At 48.7% G+C, this 17,922-nt stretch overlaps 3 protein-coding genes across 6 annotated transcripts; all 3 read right to left on the reverse strand.

Moving 5' to 3' along the window:
* Positions 1 to 649: 649 nt before the first annotated feature.
* LOC148385667 (forkhead box protein A1-like) lies at positions 650 to 5,223 on the reverse strand. Its single transcript, XM_088399960.1, has 3 exons — positions 5,149 to 5,223; positions 4,784 to 4,933; positions 650 to 2,483 (listed from the first exon to the last, which is right to left on the reverse strand). Exons 1-3 carry the CDS (start codon positions 5,197 to 5,199, stop codon positions 1,434 to 1,436), a joined length of 1,251 nt encoding a protein of 416 aa, XP_088256086.1. The 5' UTR covers positions 5,200 to 5,223; the 3' UTR covers positions 650 to 1,433.
* A 75-nt stretch (positions 5,224 to 5,298) lies between these two features.
* LOC148385668 (uncharacterized) lies at positions 5,299 to 7,842 on the reverse strand. Its single transcript, XM_088399958.1, has 2 exons — positions 7,562 to 7,842; positions 5,299 to 7,064 (listed from the first exon to the last, which is right to left on the reverse strand). The coding sequence occupies exon 2, from the start codon at positions 7,042 to 7,044 to the stop codon at positions 5,674 to 5,676; it is 1,371 nt and encodes a 456-aa protein (XP_088256084.1). The 5' UTR covers positions 7,045 to 7,064; positions 7,562 to 7,842; the 3' UTR covers positions 5,299 to 5,673.
* A 720-nt stretch (positions 7,843 to 8,562) lies between these two features.
* Positions 8,563 to 16,620, reverse strand: sec23a (Sec23 homolog A, coat complex II component). Of its 4 annotated transcripts, none has more exons than XM_088399953.1 (20): positions 16,452 to 16,620; positions 13,888 to 14,129; positions 13,688 to 13,745; positions 13,515 to 13,601; positions 13,118 to 13,354; positions 12,867 to 12,946; positions 12,656 to 12,800; positions 12,073 to 12,231; positions 11,887 to 12,002; positions 11,659 to 11,782; positions 11,469 to 11,549; positions 11,304 to 11,393; positions 10,986 to 11,092; positions 10,469 to 10,622; positions 10,017 to 10,154; positions 9,806 to 9,931; positions 9,304 to 9,390; positions 9,079 to 9,234; positions 8,938 to 9,003; positions 8,563 to 8,868 (listed from the first exon to the last, which is right to left on the reverse strand). In XM_088399953.1, exons 2-20 carry the CDS (start codon positions 14,106 to 14,108, stop codon positions 8,779 to 8,781), a joined length of 2,322 nt encoding a protein of 773 aa, XP_088256079.1. In that variant the 5' UTR covers positions 14,109 to 14,129; positions 16,452 to 16,620; the 3' UTR covers positions 8,563 to 8,778. The 4 variants fall into 4 exon arrangements, 3 of the variants coding, with proteins under 3 accessions (XP_088256079.1, XP_088256080.1, XP_088256078.1); XM_088399954.1 differs by having other exon boundaries at positions 9,806 to 9,967; positions 10,124 to 10,201; XM_088399952.1 differs by having other exon boundaries at positions 9,806 to 9,967; positions 10,124 to 10,201; positions 12,656 to 12,946.
* Positions 16,621 to 17,922: the final 1,302 nt, after the last annotated feature.

Genomic DNA, 17,922 nt, shown 5'->3' on the forward strand with positions numbered 1-17,922 from the left:
ATAGAATTGAATATTGTTCTCGTATGTATGTACGTCGATGTCTTTAATGTTGGGTCAGTTATCCAAGTAGTTTCTTGTTTTGTATACCTGTTGTACACTGACAATAAAGGTATTCTATTCTATTCTATTCTATTCTATTCTATTCTATTCTATTCTATTCTATTCTATTCTATTCTACTCTATTGTCACAAAGAACCGGAAAAGATTTAAAATGGATCCACACAACTTGTATGATTTTTTTGCACTGCATTCCATTTCAGCATCAAAATGGAGACTTCTTTGAAAGAAATATTTTTTATACGGTGCGGGGAATCTTTTGGAGTGTTTGTATATTTGTATATCACTAACACCACCGATAGTGATGGCATGATTTACGCCATGATTAATTTTTAATGTGAAGAGATGACAAACTGGCTTAATGTCGCAAATTGCCCACCTCTGTGTTTGTTTGGGTGATGGTCTCAATTGACAATCAAGATGAAGTCATCTATGAGCAGCTGTGACTATTTAAGCTATAAAACTATTTTAGCTATTTAAGTCAATTTCTATTGTAGTCGAGCTGGTTGGTTTCACATCAATGACATCACAAATCAAGCAGTCCAAGCGTTGCTGTTTTATTTTGAAAGGAATAAGTTAAAACATGCACAAAAGACCAAAGCAACCTGCTATCATTTTCCAACTCGCTTCCCGATTTTTGTCAGCATCATGCAAACGTAACAATCTTCATTTCATCATTAAATCGTGGCAGGCTGAGGTCACCGTTTCTCTTCAACTTTGACCTCGCCAATTTTACATGAATGTCAGACAGACTGACCTTTGACCCTTGCAGATGTTTGCCAGCACCTTCCATACAGCTCACGGTGGCATAAATAACCTTTCACCTCGACTTTATTGGTTTATGCTTTTCCCGCCATCTCCTGCATCGCCACCACTTCTGCCTGGTTTCATTGTCCATATTTCTCCGGCTTTTCCCTTGCCTCTTGGCCACCGCCACACGAGGAGTGAAGTGAGATTGCAGAGAGCGTGATTGAAGGTGGAGTGGGCGTCGCCCTTTAGATTCACACGTGGGAGGGCTGGGAGGAAAGCGGATGATGCCCAAGGGCAGCGTATCAAGTGGCCATTGGACTGGACCGGGCCGCCGGGGACGTGTTCTCTGGGCCTAGGGTCTCGAGGGTGTACATCTCAGCCCGTGGTGTCGGGTCAGGGGTTTGGGTTTGGTTTGGGTTAGGTTAGGCTAGGTTAGGTTAGGTTAGGTTAGGTTAGGTTAGGTTAGGTTAGGTTAGGTTAGGTTAGGTTAGGCTAAGTTGGAAAGAGACAAAAGGCGGGAAATGCATAAAAAAGGTGGGAAAAGGCAGGAAGGGCATTCCCCGACTCGCAGCCCTGAAACTTGAAAAGTTGGCAGTTTGAAGTCACTCCGCATATTTCTGGGCTCCCTACGAGGTGTTGAGCAGCGCTCTGGGGCAGGCAGCCCCCTGGTAGTAGGGAACCTCCAGTGGCTCGCTGCCCCGACCAGCGCCGTAGGACGAGTACTGCAGGGCATCGTAGGCCCTCAGGTCCAGTTTGTGCTGCTCGGGGGACGACATGAGGTTGTTGATGGAGAAGGGGTGGTTGAAGGCGTAGTGGGCATCGCCCTTCAGCTCCAAACCGTGTGGCGGGGGCAGGGAAAGGGAGGACAGCAGCTGGGGGCCCGACAGCTTGGCGCCCTCTGGGCCGGGCGGGGAGCGGCGGCTGGACGAGGCCAGCGGAGACGCAAGGCCCGGAGGTTTGAGGACATCAATGCAGGGCGAGTCGCTGCCGGTGCCACCGCTACGCTCCTTCCTGCCCTCCGCCAAGTTCTTCCTGTCGCATTTGAAGCGCTTCTGGCGGCGCAGGTAGCAGCCGTTCTCAAACATGTTCCCGGAGTCGGGGTGCAGCGTCCAGTAGGAGCCTTTGCCGGGTTTGTCGGGCGAGCGGGACACTTTGACAAAGCAGTCGTTAAAGGACAGCGAGTGTCGGATGGAGTTCTGCCAGCGCTGCTGGTTGTTGCGGTAGAAGGGGAAAAGCTCCATGATCCACTGGTAGATCTCGCTGAGAGTGAGCATTTTGCCAGGTGCCTGCTGGATGGCCATGGTGATGAGCGAGATGTACGAGTATGGTGGCTTGGCGTGCGGGTAGCTGCGCCGCAGCGGCTTGGCATCGCGCCCGCGGTTGAGGTTCAGGCCGCCACCGCCGCCCCCGTACTGGGCCCCGGGACTGACGCCGCCGTATGCGTGGTGGTGATGCTGTGTCGCCGCCGCTTGACCCACACCACCGCCGCACGGGCTCATGGCTCCGCGCATTCCGCCATTGCCCAGGCAGGACACCCCCATTCCGGACACGGGGGCGGGGCTGATGCTGGGCCCTCCGTATGCCATGTTGAAGGAGGCCGACGCCGCCCCGCCACCGGCCGACATGTAACCGGACACAGAGCTCATTCCCAAGCCTGCCGCCATTGGGGAGTACACCTGCACGAGAGAGAAGAGGCACAAGCACGCATCAGTCGGCCGCGATGTGACTTCCGCTCACATGAGACACTGGAAAAGTTGGCACTGCTCAACAAAACGTACTCCATTACAAGTGAACAGGAACTCAAATGTGATAAAAGTGATTGATTGTTCAAGTGAGACGAACAAGGAAGATTTCAAGCCAGGACTGTGTGGGCTTTCAAAGTAAGGTTTCAAATTAAGACTAAGGGATGGGTTTAAATCTCGGCTTTGGGTTTCAAATTAGGGATTTGAAATACAAATTAGCCTGAGGGATTCCAAAGAGTGTTACGGTTTCAAGCTCAGCTGAAGGTTTCAACTCACTGTCGATTAGTTTTAGTTTGGCGCTCAGTGTCAAATTCAGTGCCGAGGGTCTCCCTTTTCAACTCTTTTCGTTTCATTTCGTGTGTTTTTGTGTGTTGTGTGAGTATGTTTACAGTATATGTGTTGTGTGGGTTTGTGTGTGAGTGTTTGTGTGCGTGTGTTCTGTGTGTGTTGTCTGGGTGTGTTGTGTGTGTATGTATGTTTTGCGCGTGTGTGTGTATGTATGTTTAGTATGTTGTGCAAGTGTGTTTATTTGTGTTGTGTGAGTGCGTTTATTTGTGTGTATTGTGTAGTGTGGTTGTGTGTGTGTGTGTGTGTGTGTGTGTGTGTGTGTGTGTGTGTGTGTGTGTGTGTGTGTGTGTGTGTGTGTGTGTGTGTGTGTGTGCGTGCGTGTGACGTGGGTGTGGTGTGTGAGTGTGGTGTGTGTGAGTGTTAGTGTGTGAGTGTGGTGTGAGATGTGAGGTGTGAGAGCAGAGCGAGAGAGAGACAGAGAGAGAGAGAGAGAGAGAGAGAGAGAGCGCGAGAGAGAGAGCGCGAGAGCGAGAGAATTATTGGCTGCAATGTTGCACACTATATTATTTAATTTTGTGTGTAAATTTTTAACTTGATTGCGTTGTTGGGTAATTCAAGACTTGAGTTTTTAGGTACGTTTTTTAACGCTTCATTTTCTGTGTGATTTCCAACGGTTGATTTTTTGTTTTATGAAATAAAATCGAATGAGATTTTTGAACAGTGTCAACTTTGCTTAATTAGAAAATTGATGGATGGCTCCGTGCTGCGCACCCGCGACCCTTGTGAAGACAAGCGGTCAAGAAAATGGATGGATGGGTTGCATTTTTTTTTTTTTTTTACATGCGACTATTTTTCTAGACAATTATATTTTCTAAATGTGGCTGTTTTTGCACTGTCAATTCTGTGTGCACGTCCTCTGCGTGCTTGGGTGTCTGCATGTCTGCGTGCGAATGATTCTTTAGTGGTGTTTAATTGTAGAGTTTAATGAACGTGTTGATATCGGCTGCAACCTTTTTTTTCTGGATTTTTATTTCAAAGTATTTGATTGATGGAGGTGTAATAAACATTGACAATTAATATACAAATATTTTGCTTTGTATTCTGGTGGAGGTTGCGAGAATTGAAATTTGTTTTGTGTCACGCGTGGAAGAAAGAAGCCGACACTAAAAGGAAAAAGGATTAGGCGTTAAAACGTCATTTTGGTTTCATTTGTTATCTTTGTGTGTGTGTGTGTGTGTGTTTCTTTTATTTTTATTGTTACGGTTTATTGTTCCTTCTAAATAGACGTCATTAGTCTTGTAAACGATTACAAACACGTTCAATCGTTTTCATTCATTTTCCCCTCGGTATTTTAATTATTTTTATTTTCACGACATAACTAATTGTCGGGTGAATTTACAGGCAACAAAAAAAAAAAAAAAAAAAGGAAAACATTTCAAGTGCATGGTTTCACGAGCCAGCTCCTGTTGGATAACTTGATCTTTTCCGATATTCCAATTATTAACCTAAATAATGCGATCATTTTCCACTCGCTTTTCGCTTCACATTTAATTAAATGCGTGCACACCTCTCGAGACATTTTTACAGTTCCACTTAATTCTCACGCTTTATTCCCTCTCTTATCTCACTGGCGCCGCATCCTGCCGCTGTCTAAACAATAATAATGATCATTATTAATTATAATAATGAACAAAGGTAAAGTGCGTTTGATTAAAATAAAACAAAAGTTTCAAAAAACGATTTTGAATTCATCAAATAGCAAGAAATTATTTTTAGGCGTTTCTACAATATTCAAAATGCGCGTGGAGTTGGAAACTTTGTCATGCCGGTTATGAACGGGTGCTTGCGCGTATAGTCGTGTGCAATTGTGCGCGTCAAGTGTGCGTGCATGGATTTGCGCGTGTGGGAGAATTGGCGGGAAAATAAAAGGCTTGTGGTTACGTTACCTCGTCGCTGTAGAAGCAAGTCCAGTCCGGAGCCTCCTGACCTTCCATCTTTACCGAGCCCAGCATCTCCAACGCTAAAGGCCCAACACGCGTGGCGATGACGATGGTGAGGAAGATGAGGATGCGCCGGTCCTGGTTCTGGTCCTGGGGCTGACGGGAGGACACACACACACACACACGCACACGCACACGCACACACACACACACACACACACACGCACACACACACACACACACACACACTCACACACACACACACACACACACACACACACACACACACAAGTAAGTGAGGTGACGAGTAGAAAAGAAAAAAAAAGAAGGCAAAAAAAGGAGAAACTCCTCCTGAACAAAGTCCAGCCCACCTCCTCTTCCTTCTCCACGTGCCATTCCATCATCATCATCGTCGTCATCATCAAGTTGCATTTGTAGTTTTTTTTAGCCCTAAAAAGTATTTCTTTTAAACGCCAACGTTTTTAAACGTTCTGTTTCAACACAATGCATCATACTCAAAATCATTAAAAAAAAGTTTTATTTGTACAAATACATTTTCAAATATTTTTTGTGGCCATATTTTGATAGAACACGTTTCAATATTATTATGATTGTGTTAAAAAATTAACTAATAGGAATTACAACTGTGAATGTTGATTTGTCGTTGTTGATATTTGTTTATAAATATTGTAATCAAGTCGTGTGTGTGTGTGTGTGTGCGTGTGTGTGTGTGCGTGTGCGTGTGCGTGTGTGTGTGTGTGTGTGTGTGCGCGTGTGTCTTCCTGTATGTGAAACCGCATGTGTGTCATAAAAAAAAACACAACCGCTGTGACGCAGCAATGACGTCATCAACTAGCCAAGAATCCATCCCAGCTACATAAATACAACATCAACACTCATGTGGCCAGCTTGTCTCTTTGCTCCGTCTCCTGCTTTTTCTGGCTCCGCCTTCTGAGGCAGCACCAAATGGTCAACAATGCAACGAGCACCAGAACCAGCAGCATTACCGCCGCCCCCACCAGGGCCAGCACCAGCGCCCCTGAGAAGGGCCTGGGGGCGTCGCTCTCGCTGGGTTCGCACGCCGTCTCGTTCTTGGGGCACACGCATGAGAAAGATCCTGCCGTGTTCATACATTCATGGCGGCACCCGTGCACACCCGAGCACTCGTCTACGTCCACGCAGTCCCCCATGGTGTCCTTGCGGTAGCCAGTCCCGCATGGGGTGCACACAGTGCTCAGGTTGGCAGGGGCGCCGCCCGGCAGACGCCACACTCCGGGCCGGCCCCAGCAGTGCAAACCCAAACGGACTTTGGACCAGCAGTCCACTTGAATCCTGCTACTGATGTCAGGGTCCAGACTGAGGAAACGAGCTCCAGTCACCACGGGGCGGGGGCATGGACCAGACTCTGATTCTGGACCAGTGTCAAGACCTGGCTCATCAGGTCTTCTCTCTTGTTCTTTTAGTTCTTGTTCAGCAGGTGCAGGTCGAGTAGATTTAGGTCCAACAAGTTCCGGTCTGGCAGGCTCAGGTTTTGGTTGCTGTGGTTCTTGCTGAGATGGTTCAGGAGTAGCAGATTCAGGTCCAACCTTTTCTGGTTCAACAGGCACAAGTGTCGGTGGCACTGGTATTTCTGGTTTTTGCTCAGAGAGTTCTGGTCCTGTTACTTTGGCTCCAGGAAGTTCAGGTCTTGCAGATTCTGGTTCCGCTGTTTCTGCTCCAGGAGGTTGAAGTGTGGCAGGCTCAGGACTAGCAAGTTCAGGTCCCGCAAGTCCTCCATCATCTAACTCCAGGTTGCATATGAAGTGGTTCTTGGTCTTGCAGCTGAGTGGTACCAGCCCCCAGCTGTTGACTGCGGACCCGTTCAACTGGGCGACGAGTCCCGCACACAGAACTGAGGTGCAGGTCTGTTCCGGCTCATGGGCCCAGCGGGTCTCGGTCGCGTCCTCGCCCCCGTGGGTCCACTCAAAGCCTCTGAGGGGCAATGAGGGGATCACACACTGGTTCTTGGCCTTCTTCAGTCCCACCCACAAGGCGGGGGACCTGGCGGTCAGCGACTCTGCAATCGCACCCAGGACTTGCGCCAGCTCCTGAGGTCTGGTGAAGGAGGCCAGACCGTGGGGGTGACAGGCTTCCTGTGCTCGCTCAAAGGGCAGTGGAGAGTGATGCACCGAGTAGCGTGGGTGGGACTTGGGAGCGGCAGACAGCAACATCAGGCTGAGGGTGAAAACCAACAGCTGAAGAAAGACGGAACGGGGCGGAAGCAACATGGCTGACTCCTCCTACCAGACTGAGGAGGGAGAAACAAGATACACACATAAATAGGATGCGCTCATCATTAGGAATGAATTGCTACTATGACTTCATCTTCTCTTTCTAAATGTTAACAACACGAATATAGTATATTATATATTGTTAATCTTATATCAGTACTATATAATGTCAAATCTGGTTAGTATACAAAGTGTTAGTGGTGTATCACGGTCAAAATGATAATGTAATACATTAGTGAGCGACGCACGCACGCGCACACACACACTCTTTATGTTGTAATTTATTACTTGCCAACTTGTTTACTATGTCAGCAGAGCATGTCAAGTCCTCGTCAGCACAGGATACCAACAGTTAGCATGTCACACAGGTCTACAGTAATCAGCGCAAAGCACTAATGATGTCTCATCATTTAAAATTTGACTACACTTGAGAGCTTGTCTCAGTAGGAAAAAAAATGTAGCAGCACTTAATTTCGTGTTTCAAGTAGGTTTTTAAACAAGAACAAATTCTTACCTTCTTTTTCTTTGTGTGGTTCCAAAGTGGCTTGTATGGTGCTGAGTGGCGACTTCGCCCTCAGCGCCAAACGCCACCCAGGACCTCCCCCTCCTCCTGCCCCAACTTCCTGCCGGGAAAGGAAGTGTGCGATGTCTTGATAAAGTCAGCAACTTCAGCTAAATCCACACTTTTTTCTTTCTTCAGAGGGCGACGTTAAGTCCACCGGGGGTCACGTCAAAGCTGCTTTCAGTGGGCCTTTCTTCATGCAAGACGACGACATGCTCATCCAAATACAGCTACCACAACAAGGGCACACCACACACACAACACACTACACACAAACACACACACAGAGGCGGGAAGGAAGCAACTCATCTTGCTCTCGTCTAATTGGTTTTAATGACTCAGAGGAAATAGCTGAGTCTCCAACAGGAAGTACGTGTTCTCATGTGCACACGTGTGACAATCTACGTACTCATCCAATTGTTGTCACGGCAACGCAGTTGCTTCCTGTTTTCCGCAGGAAGTGTTTAAAGAATGGCAAGAAGCCCAAGGTCACTTATGCATGCTGTCATAGAAACAGCGCAGATTTGATTTCAGCGGGTTTCAAATTGTCAAACATGTTTTCCTGAGTCATTGTAAAGTATCCCCTTGGACTTGAAAAAATGTTAATGAAGGTCATAAAGCTTTAAGGGTCAATGGAACTTTCTGTATAAATTTCGTGAGGAGGCTATTATGGTCTTGAAAAACATTCAAGTATATTTGGATCCATAAGGTCAATGAGGGACCATTGCTCTACAGAAGATCTGTGAAAGTTTTAAATAGTCATTCATCCTCTGATGGGGAGCACAAACGTCATGGAAAAGGTTTGACAAGGTCCATCCACAATGAGACTATGGTAAATAGCGGTCCATGGAAGCACCTCAAGCTTGTTAAGATCCATAAAGCTATATCAAAGGTCCAAGAGTGTGCAGAAATGTCATTGAAATCTCTCCAAGATCCACGAAGACCCATGAAGGTTGTGTGTTCCAAAATGTTTATTCGAACAAAGAGAGAGGACACAAGATGGGTGGCAAGCCTCCATCCAAATGTTCTGAACATGATCCAGCAATCAAACCATAAGATGTCGCACACATTATTCACGGCTGAGTCAGGCAGCAGACGCAATACAACAGTGTGTGCGTGTGTGTGTGTGTGTGTGTGCGTGCGTGCGTATGTATGTGTGTGTGAGCAAGTTAAGCGGCGCTGGACACGGCGAGCTTCTTCAGGTGATCCATGAAGACCTGTAGGCTAACGTCATCTGTGAGGATGGGCGCGCCCGACTCCTGCCAGCAAAACCCAAATTCATTGAGTCAATCAATCAATGATCAAATAACGATGCGTCGATGGCTCACCTGTCCCCAAGTGTACATGTTGTTGTGCGTCTGCGAGGGGTTGACTTTGGAGAGCAGGAAGCGAGCCTGAAAATGGAGGAGATGCATTCAAGTTAGCGCTGCAGGCGAATCAGTGTCCAAGGCGCGCAACAGCGTCCCCACCTGGCTGCCGCCATGCTCTGTGTCAATGTATCGCGGCATGGGGAAGCGCGAGTGCAGCAGCTCTTGGGCGTCGTCCACCGGCGCCTGAAGAAGATGCCGGAAGTTCTCGTACCCGGCCATCTCCTGATACCCTGCCTTCCTCCACTGGGACACCGTCTGCCACGCGCACCCAAAAGTCACGCTGGGAAACACACTCCGGAGTTGTGCATTTGTGCGTGCCCGTACCTCTCCATGGTAGATGAGGATTTGGAAAAAAGTGTCCATGAGCAGGATGCGATCTGGAAGAATGCTGCTGCTGTCCAATAACACCGGCTGCGTCCCAAATTAACATCAATAACTTGTCAATCATTTGGAAAGTTCTCATAAATCATTTGCAGTTGATGCACTCTAAAATTTCCTGAGAGGGGAGTCAATGATGGTGTCAGGGTACACTTGCTTGTCTTGTGTGCCGACACCGTGAGTTCGATTCCCACATATGACAGTGTGAATGGAAAAAAAAAAAAAATCTCAAGAGGCTCTGATATATTACGTGTGCCGCCGTCTAGCGGCCAACAGTGGACTTACACCCAAAATAAATGGGCCCAAAATAAATGGGCCCAAAACAGTTCCAATGAGAACCAAAATTGTGGGCCTGAGCTTGTCAAAGTACTCACCAGTTTCACGGCAACTTCACTTGAGGCGTCATGAGCACAATAATGACCTAAACGAATGGGCATACGAGACCAACCTCAGGAGGTCCCTGGAAGGAGTATGCATAGAGAACGGGCTGGATCATGATGAGCGCCTGCGTTAGCTCCTGCCGGTTGAACTGATGTCGGTAGTACGAGCTCTCGTCTGGACTGTTATTGAACACCTGCAGGAAGGGCGAGCGCCTCAGGTGGAACATGAACTGAAAGCACACATGCCGTCAGTCAGGACGAGGCGGGAGCCTGCCTCACGTTGCATCGCATCGCGTTGCCTTGCGCCGCGTTGCCTTGCGCCGCGTTGCCTCGCGCTGCGTTGTCTCGCGTCGCGTTGCCTCGCGTTGCGTTGCCCCGCGTCTCACCTGAGGGTACAGCGAGAACGTCTCGGAGAACCTGAAGGAGTTGGGATCATCTTTGTGGTAATCGCCAAACTTTTGACACTGGTGAGAAAACAACGGTTGAGCATCTGTCTCAGTACTCTACTGCCCCCGGGTGGCCAAAGGGAGTAGCACAATGTGCATTTGAATCAAAGCAACACAAAATTGCAAATTCAGTCCATCGGCGCGCTTTGAGAAAGAGCAACACTGGCCAGTGATATTTTGCAAATGAAAAATGTAATTGATTCAACTTGAACTTACTTATTGATATAAGTACGCCGATGAACTTGAGAGCAAAAGGCGAGCGGTGACAGGCGGGCAAGCACTGACCAGTCTGATGAGTTGTCTGTCTAGCCACCTGAGGACGTCGGGCCCCTCCTCTGTCTCAGCGCGGTACACAGCCAGCCGGGCCATCAAGATGGCTGCAGCCTCTTGATCGAAAGATGCGGCGATGCTTTGGGTCTGCGTCTGAGCATCCGCCCAGCTGCCGCACACGTATAGTCACGTGACGTTTGAACTCATTTTTTTCAGGCCCAATACATTATTATCAATCGATCACTGATATTTGGAGCCGATATTTGGCTCTGTGCTATTTTTTTTTAACTAGGGCAGAAGGGCCTTTTTCTGCCAGACAAAAAAAAGAAATTAACGACCGTGGCCGAAACCTGCTTTAAATAAGGTGATTGGGAGAGGCGGGATCAACGTGGCACTCACTGAGCAAAACAGCAATTTGATAGCTTAACAAATAAAAATAATGTGATATGTAAAATGTGCAAACTATGCAAAAACGGGTCATGTACGTTTTTGGCAGTGTGGTCATCCAGGAGTGAGCGTGTGCGCGACTTACTTCCTGGCGATGGTGGTCACACGTATGCGTCGCTGGCCCGACGCGTGCTGGTACTGCGTGACGAACTGCAGAGCGCCACGCCCGCCTTGAGGGATGGGGGCGTTGTGCTGGCAACACACAAAACACAAAAATCCAACTGAACGGTGGGAAGAAAAACTGTACACACTCCTGGTCAAATGCTACTTTGTGTGAGAAATAAAAACTCTTTCCCATCGTCAATGTGTCCTATAACCTGTGCGACACATACAAATTTCCAATAAGTTTTTGTTTGTGCATTTTGTTTCTACTGGCCGAGTGTGTTGTGCGTGACATCCTTACCTGATTGACCACCTCAAAGTAGAGCGCTAGTGTGGTGCTGTGGTCCAAACCGCACATTTTCCACTGGCACGTTCCTCCGCAGCCGATCTCCTGCCGCAAACATGAAGTCAAGGTCAGCAGAGGCAGGAGGGAGGGGGTGGGGACAGCAAAGGAACATGACCATACGTTTTCGGAGACGCAGGGCCCTTTGGTGTTGAGGGACACGCAGGGTCCGATGGCTCCGGACACTTTCACCTCCCTGGACGTCTGAAGGGAAAAGGATAATTTCTCTTGACAGCAATTCGGCAAGCTCCTCCCTGCTCGTCTCTTGGCCATAAATGTGGTGGCAGGAAAAGGGCGAGGCCGGGGACCATACCTTGACCTCCAGCGCGGCAGCAAAGGCCATCTTGAAGGCACCTTGAACGTCTTTGGAGAAAACTCTCTGAAATGTTTGCTTGAACAACGACGTGTTGAACGAGTCCGCCATCACCATGTAGCCTCTACGCGCCCGCATGCGCACAGGTTTGGAGTTGCAACACAGACTGACAGTTTTACAATGGGAAGGGTTCAAAAGAGGCCAGTGTGTATGTGCGCGCGTGTGTACCCCGTGTTGTTGGCACAGCACTTCATCTCCAGGAGCCCGGTCTGGTCGAGTGCACACGCGTAGATGTCCATCACGTGACCGCTAGCCGACGCCCTGCTAGCCAGCGACTCGTAATGCTACCGCGCACAAATTTGCAGGTCAGCTAGGCAGCGCGGGACGCCAACACTAAGAAGCCGGCGTTCTCACCTTGGCAGCCTTCTTCATGAACTTGGCGTTGCCCTTTTCGATGTCGTGCCAAGACCTGATGGGAGTCTTCAGCTCGTCGCCCACCACCATGCCGGGACCGTGTGTGGCCGGACCCCCGATGAAGGTCATGATGCGCGCGCCCGTGTTGGGGAAAGTGCACTGGTACAACAACGGACATCAACATGTCGACGATTACTTTTGTCTAAATGAAGCTCCTATGAAGCTCCTCAACTCAATTAGATGCTTCCTTGACAGGAAGATGCCACACAATGGCTGCAAAGCACGACTTTGGTCAAAGTGGAGTCAACAGTTTCCTTCAGCCGAACAATACTTTTGTCCAAATAGAGCTCCCCAACTCACTTCAACCCAGGGGCTGGCAAAGCACTACCTTTGTCCAAATGAAGCCCATCTACTCAATTCAAAGTAAGAAGTAGTTCCTCGGCACCAAAACGGCACAAGCTAATGGGCAAACACTCCTATCTAAATAGAGCTCATTAATTCACTTGTTGCCGAGAACCGACATCCCGTCAACCAGGGTGGCGAGGAGCCAGTGAGGAAGCGTGCCGAAACGGCGACCGCTCACCTCCAGCAGGCCGACGGCAATGGACATGGCCACGCCCAGGGAGCGCAGGGGCCGCTTGCCCTGGACCACGGGCCAAGAGTCGCGCTGCAGCTCCCCCAGCAGGTCAGTCAAGTTCATGTCCACCTTCTGGACTGGCTGCAGGAACCTGGAAGCGAGCACACGCCAAAGTGTTTGGTCTGCAGCGTTGCCATGCAGCGCCGGCGCACCGCACCTGTTGTACTGCGGCTGTTGGGGCACTTGCGATCCTCGTGCCTGGGAAGAGGCCGCCGGTTTGGCCAGCCCCAACATCTCCTGCGCATTGCCCACAATGCACAGCACATTAGCACAGCTCCCACAGAGCATTAGCAACACAATTGGCATCCAGCTATTAGGAGAATTTGAGTAGCGTCCATGATTAGCATTAGCCTGTGAGCATCACCGACCAGCACCATCTGCTTGGTTAGAGTCCGCTTGTTTGCGTACCTGCAGCTGCTTGCCGTTGAGGTCTTTGGTGCCTTTGAAGACATAACTCTTAGAGATGCCCTCGCAGCCCAGTTCGTGTACGTGGACGATGCGGCCGAAGGTGATGAGACCCACCAGAGCCGTGGGGGGCAACAGAGACAAGGACATCTGCAGAGACTCCTTCAGTGCCTGCAGGTCCTCCTCCTCCATGCATGTGTCCACCACATACAGGAAGACCAGTGGCATCTGGGGGCCCCGCTGAGCGATGCCGACGACGCAACACAGAGCTTGTTACTAATTATTTCTCTTTATTATGTATTTGACATTGGATTGCACAACTGGCCTTTGAATTCATCTTTCAAGTATTTTGATGTCCGCAAAACGAGAGAGTTCTCGGTTGGGTTCTGGTGCAGCTCACCTGAACCACATACTCGATGGTGGAGAACTGAGGCAGCAGTTCGGCCGGTTGGTTCACCTCCGAGATTCCCGAGTAGGATGGTGGGAACTAAGAGGAGTGGCGAGAGGACGAGCAAGACGGTGAGTCAAAAGCGGGACACGGGCGGCTGAGAGAACTGGAAGGGGAATCGGTACCTGGTTCCTCTGGTAGCAGAAGTTGCACGCCCACAGCTTGGCCCGGTAGTCCACTTGACTGATTGAACATGGGTCAGCATTTAAAAAAAATTCAGACTCAAACCTGAAGCTGTGAAATTTTGTTGAAGTGTGCATCTGCTTCTGTGTATGTGTGTCACTGTTGGTCATATGTGAGTGTGATTGTGCGTGTGCGCGCATACCAGAGCGGGTTGAGCACGGCACGGCACGTGGCGCGGCTGCAGAGCACGGGCTCGTACTGGATGGGCGGCAGGTCAGGTCGCTCCTTGAGGGGCGTAAAGAGGGCGGCGACAGGCACCACCATGCGCGTAGCCTCAAGTCGGCTGGACGGCCAAACGTTCCAGCTGAAGCGCACACCATCACGCTCCTCGTTCTGGGCGATGTATTCAGGGAAGGTCGTCATGGTAAAGCCGATCGACTCCGCCTGCGACGGTCACTTTATTAGCAACGCCACGATGTGCTCGTCACACACTTGTTTCTCACGTGTGTGGACACACAGTTTTCATTCAGAGAAGCAGAAACACAGAGTACACATACACACTCACTCACGCACGCACAGAAACATACCATATTTATTCTAATTATCGCCCATATTCTAATAATCGCCCAGTGTGTGTTAGCGATGACATAAATAAAAAACATTGATACCTCTAATTATCGCCCATGCTGCTAAAAATTCCCCCCCAAAACTTACGTTTTCCTCCGCGACCACATGCCGACGTCATTGCGCGAGTTTAAATATGACTGATTTGACAGCACGTTGAATGTCCCTTTTAAATTGTTTTTCTCCATAAACTATGATACATTTACACTCATCATGCCGCTACAATATCCTCACACAATTACGTTATCGGGGCGTGCGCTCGAACAAGACGATCGCGATAACATGATGTGTGCAACATGTGATGTGCGACGGTAACGTGTCGCATCGATGGAGAGTCAATTGACGCACCCCGCTGTTAGAGGTAGATCAAAACAGCCTCTGTTCTAGTGTTAAGAACACCAGTGAGATGCAGGTATTGTATACTACATAAGGAAAATATACATATTATCGCCCATTTCAGTGCCCCTTGGCGATCGGACAAAAAGTGTTCTCTATTAATCGCCCACCCCCATGTTGGACATAAGCCTTCTCTAATTATCGCCCTGGGCGTGGAACAGTGGACCAGCTATACACCCTCGGCAGGACCTACGAGGGGGAATGGGAGTTTGCTCAACCAGTCCACATGTGTTTTGTGGACTTAGAGAAGGCGTTCGACCGTGTCCCTCGAGAACTTCTGTGGAGGGTGCTTCGGGAGTCCTGCCCTATGTCACCGATTTTGTTCATAACTTTTATGGACAGAATTTCTAGGCGCAGCTGAGGCGTTGAGGGTGTCCGGTTTGGGGACCTCAGCATCGCGTCTCTGCTGTTTGCAGACGACGTGGTGCTGTTGGCTTCTTCAAGCCTTGATCTCCAGCTCTCACTGGAGCGGTTCGCAGCCGAGTGTGAAGCGGTCGGGATGAGGGGCAGCACCTCCAAATCCGAGTCCATGGTCCTCGGTCGGAAAAGGGTGGAATGCCCTCTCCGGATCTGGGATGAGATCCTGCCCCAAGTGGAGGAGTTCAAGTATCTTGGGGTCTTGTTCACGAGTGAGGGTAGGATGGAGCGCGAGATCGACAGGCGGATCGGTGCAGCGTCGGCAGTAATGCGGACTCTGTACCGGTCCGTCGTGGTGAAGAGTGAGCTGAGCCAAAAGACAAAGCTCTCAATTTACCGGTTGATCTACGCTCCTACCCTCACCTATGGTCACGAGCTATGGGTCGTGACCAAAAGAACGAGATCCCGGCCGAAATGAGTTTCCGCCGCAGGGTGTTATATCTTATCTCCCTTAGAGAAAAGGTGAGAAGCTCGGTCATCTGGGAGAGACTCTGAGTAGAGCCGCTGCTCCTCCACGTTGAGAGGAGCCAGATGAGGTGGCTTGGGCATCTCATCAGGATGCCTCCTGGACGCCTCCCTGGAGGTGTTCCGGGCATGTCCCACCGGTAGGAGGCCCCATGGATGACCCAGGACGCGCTGGAGAGACTATATCTCTCAGCTGGCCTGGGAACGCCTTGGGATCCCCCGGGATGAGCTGGATGAAGTGGCTGGGGAGAGGGAAGTCTGGGAGTCCCTCCTAAAGCTGCTGCCCCCGCGACCCGACCCTGGATAAGCGGAAGAAAATGGATGGATGGATGGATCGATGGGCCAATAAATGCAATCGCTATATAGTCATGTCATTGTGTCATAACATGCACTGATTCACTGATGAATCCCCCCCAACCCTAACCCTTTTTTTCAGAAATCCAAATTATGGTCAACCTAGCCCACATTCTCACACGCAGACATTAATAAGGCGCATCATGCATACGCCTACATTTACGTCACAATGAATAAAACCTAAAACTAATGACAACCCTAAAACAACTCCACACTCGCGCAGTCGCGTCAGTCGTGTGACGTCACATAATTCTCCCACTTTCATTCACGATCATTTTGACAGCTCGGACGTAGTTAAAACATCTCAGTGAGTCATCCACGTGGACGGCGACAGCCCAAGATACACCTATGATGAAACGAAGCCTTTAAAATGTTCCTCGACTGACTTGACATGTGAGTTAGCCGCTGCACCAGCAAGCTAACAGATATCTAGCAAGCTAGCCCGGCTCGCTACTGAGAATAAAAGACAAGCGGAGCAACAAAAAGCAGCCCAAGAGAAACGTCACTCACCGCTTGTCTCGCTCGCTCCTGAAACCCGCTCGCTATTCACGAGTTCGCTTTTCACGTGTTCACTTTGAACGCCAAATCGGTGCGGCGGTCACTCAAGTGGGCGTGAGGAGAGGGACTCTCGGTGCGCGCGTAAGTGCGCGTGAGCTTGACAACGAAGCAAAACAACATGGCGGCGCTGCCACGTCGAGACAAAGATTGTACGGAGATTAAAGATGAGTGACAACTCACTCCATCAACTATTCGGGAGCCCAAAATGCCCTGCCCGAGTTCCATCTATCCAACCATTGTCTGTACCGCTGGAGGGGTGTCAAACTCATTTTTGTCGCGGGCCGCATTGTAGTCGTAGTTTCCCTTGGAGGGCCATTATGACGGTCAACGTCTTTTATATACATACACAACAAACTGATGAATAACTAGTTTTGAAATTAGTTTTTAATCTAGTTTTGAGACTAGTAAAATCAGTTCAAATTGTTTAAAAAGATGAATCGTAATAAAAATTGCTAGTGAAGGAATGGGGTCGAAATACAAAAAGTCCTGCCTAGCTACAAAAACAAATATGCTCAAACTTCATTGAATAAAGTACATAAGCAGACAAGTATATTCACATATTAAATCAATAAAAGAAACATTTTAAGCATATAATTATACCTACACACCAAATCAATAAAGAAGACATAACTAGACATTTTTGATAGGGGGTAATGACAAAGGTTTTTATAACTATATGAGCTGATATGTATTTCTGAGCACTTTGAAATAACAAATGTTTTTTTATATATTGCCTGAATAGCTTAATGACCCTTAAGGAACTGTTTAATGCATGCCTGATGATTTTCTAAATCACGGACACTGCCAACGTAGTCTAAAAATGTTCACTACTTGATTATATCTTATGTTTTGACTAATGCTAGACGCCAGTTTTCGACTACTACTTAACATTCTGAGCAGAGGGAAATATTTTGCCTAACAAAGAAAAGATATGGTTGGAAGCATGATTAAACTAAGAATATTCAAGAGATTCAAGATTCAAGAGTTTTTTATTCGCCATGTTTGAGCCTGCCAAACAAAGAATTTGACTTCGGTAAATCACAGCCTCTGTTCAACATTTAGGTGACTAACAACAACACTCAGGACATGTGAAAAATGAAAGATATTCTCAAACATCCCCTGATCTTAAACTGATCTTAAACTCCCAAGAGGGCAAGGAAAAACTCAAAACTCCAGCTAGGGGAAATGAGAAACCTTGAGAAGAGACCACAGATGGGAGGGTCCCTCTTCTAGGATGACCAGGCTGCAATGGATGCAGAGAGGACACATAGTACAAACAGTGTAGACGAAAAAGGTGTGGAAAGCGGGATGTTATTGCACAGTAATGACTCTGAGACTCTAAGAGTGGTGTGAGTTCATCAGAGCGACAGCCTGGGGGAAGCAGCTGTCTCTGTGTCTGCTGGTTTTAGTGTACAGAGCTCTA

This window comes from Syngnathus floridae, chromosome 16, assembly GCF_059516105.1.
Source record: "Syngnathus floridae isolate MCC-2025c chromosome 16, RoL_Sflo_1.0, whole genome shotgun sequence".
Classification (NCBI taxonomy): domain Eukaryota; kingdom Metazoa; phylum Chordata; class Actinopteri; order Syngnathiformes; family Syngnathidae; genus Syngnathus; species Syngnathus floridae.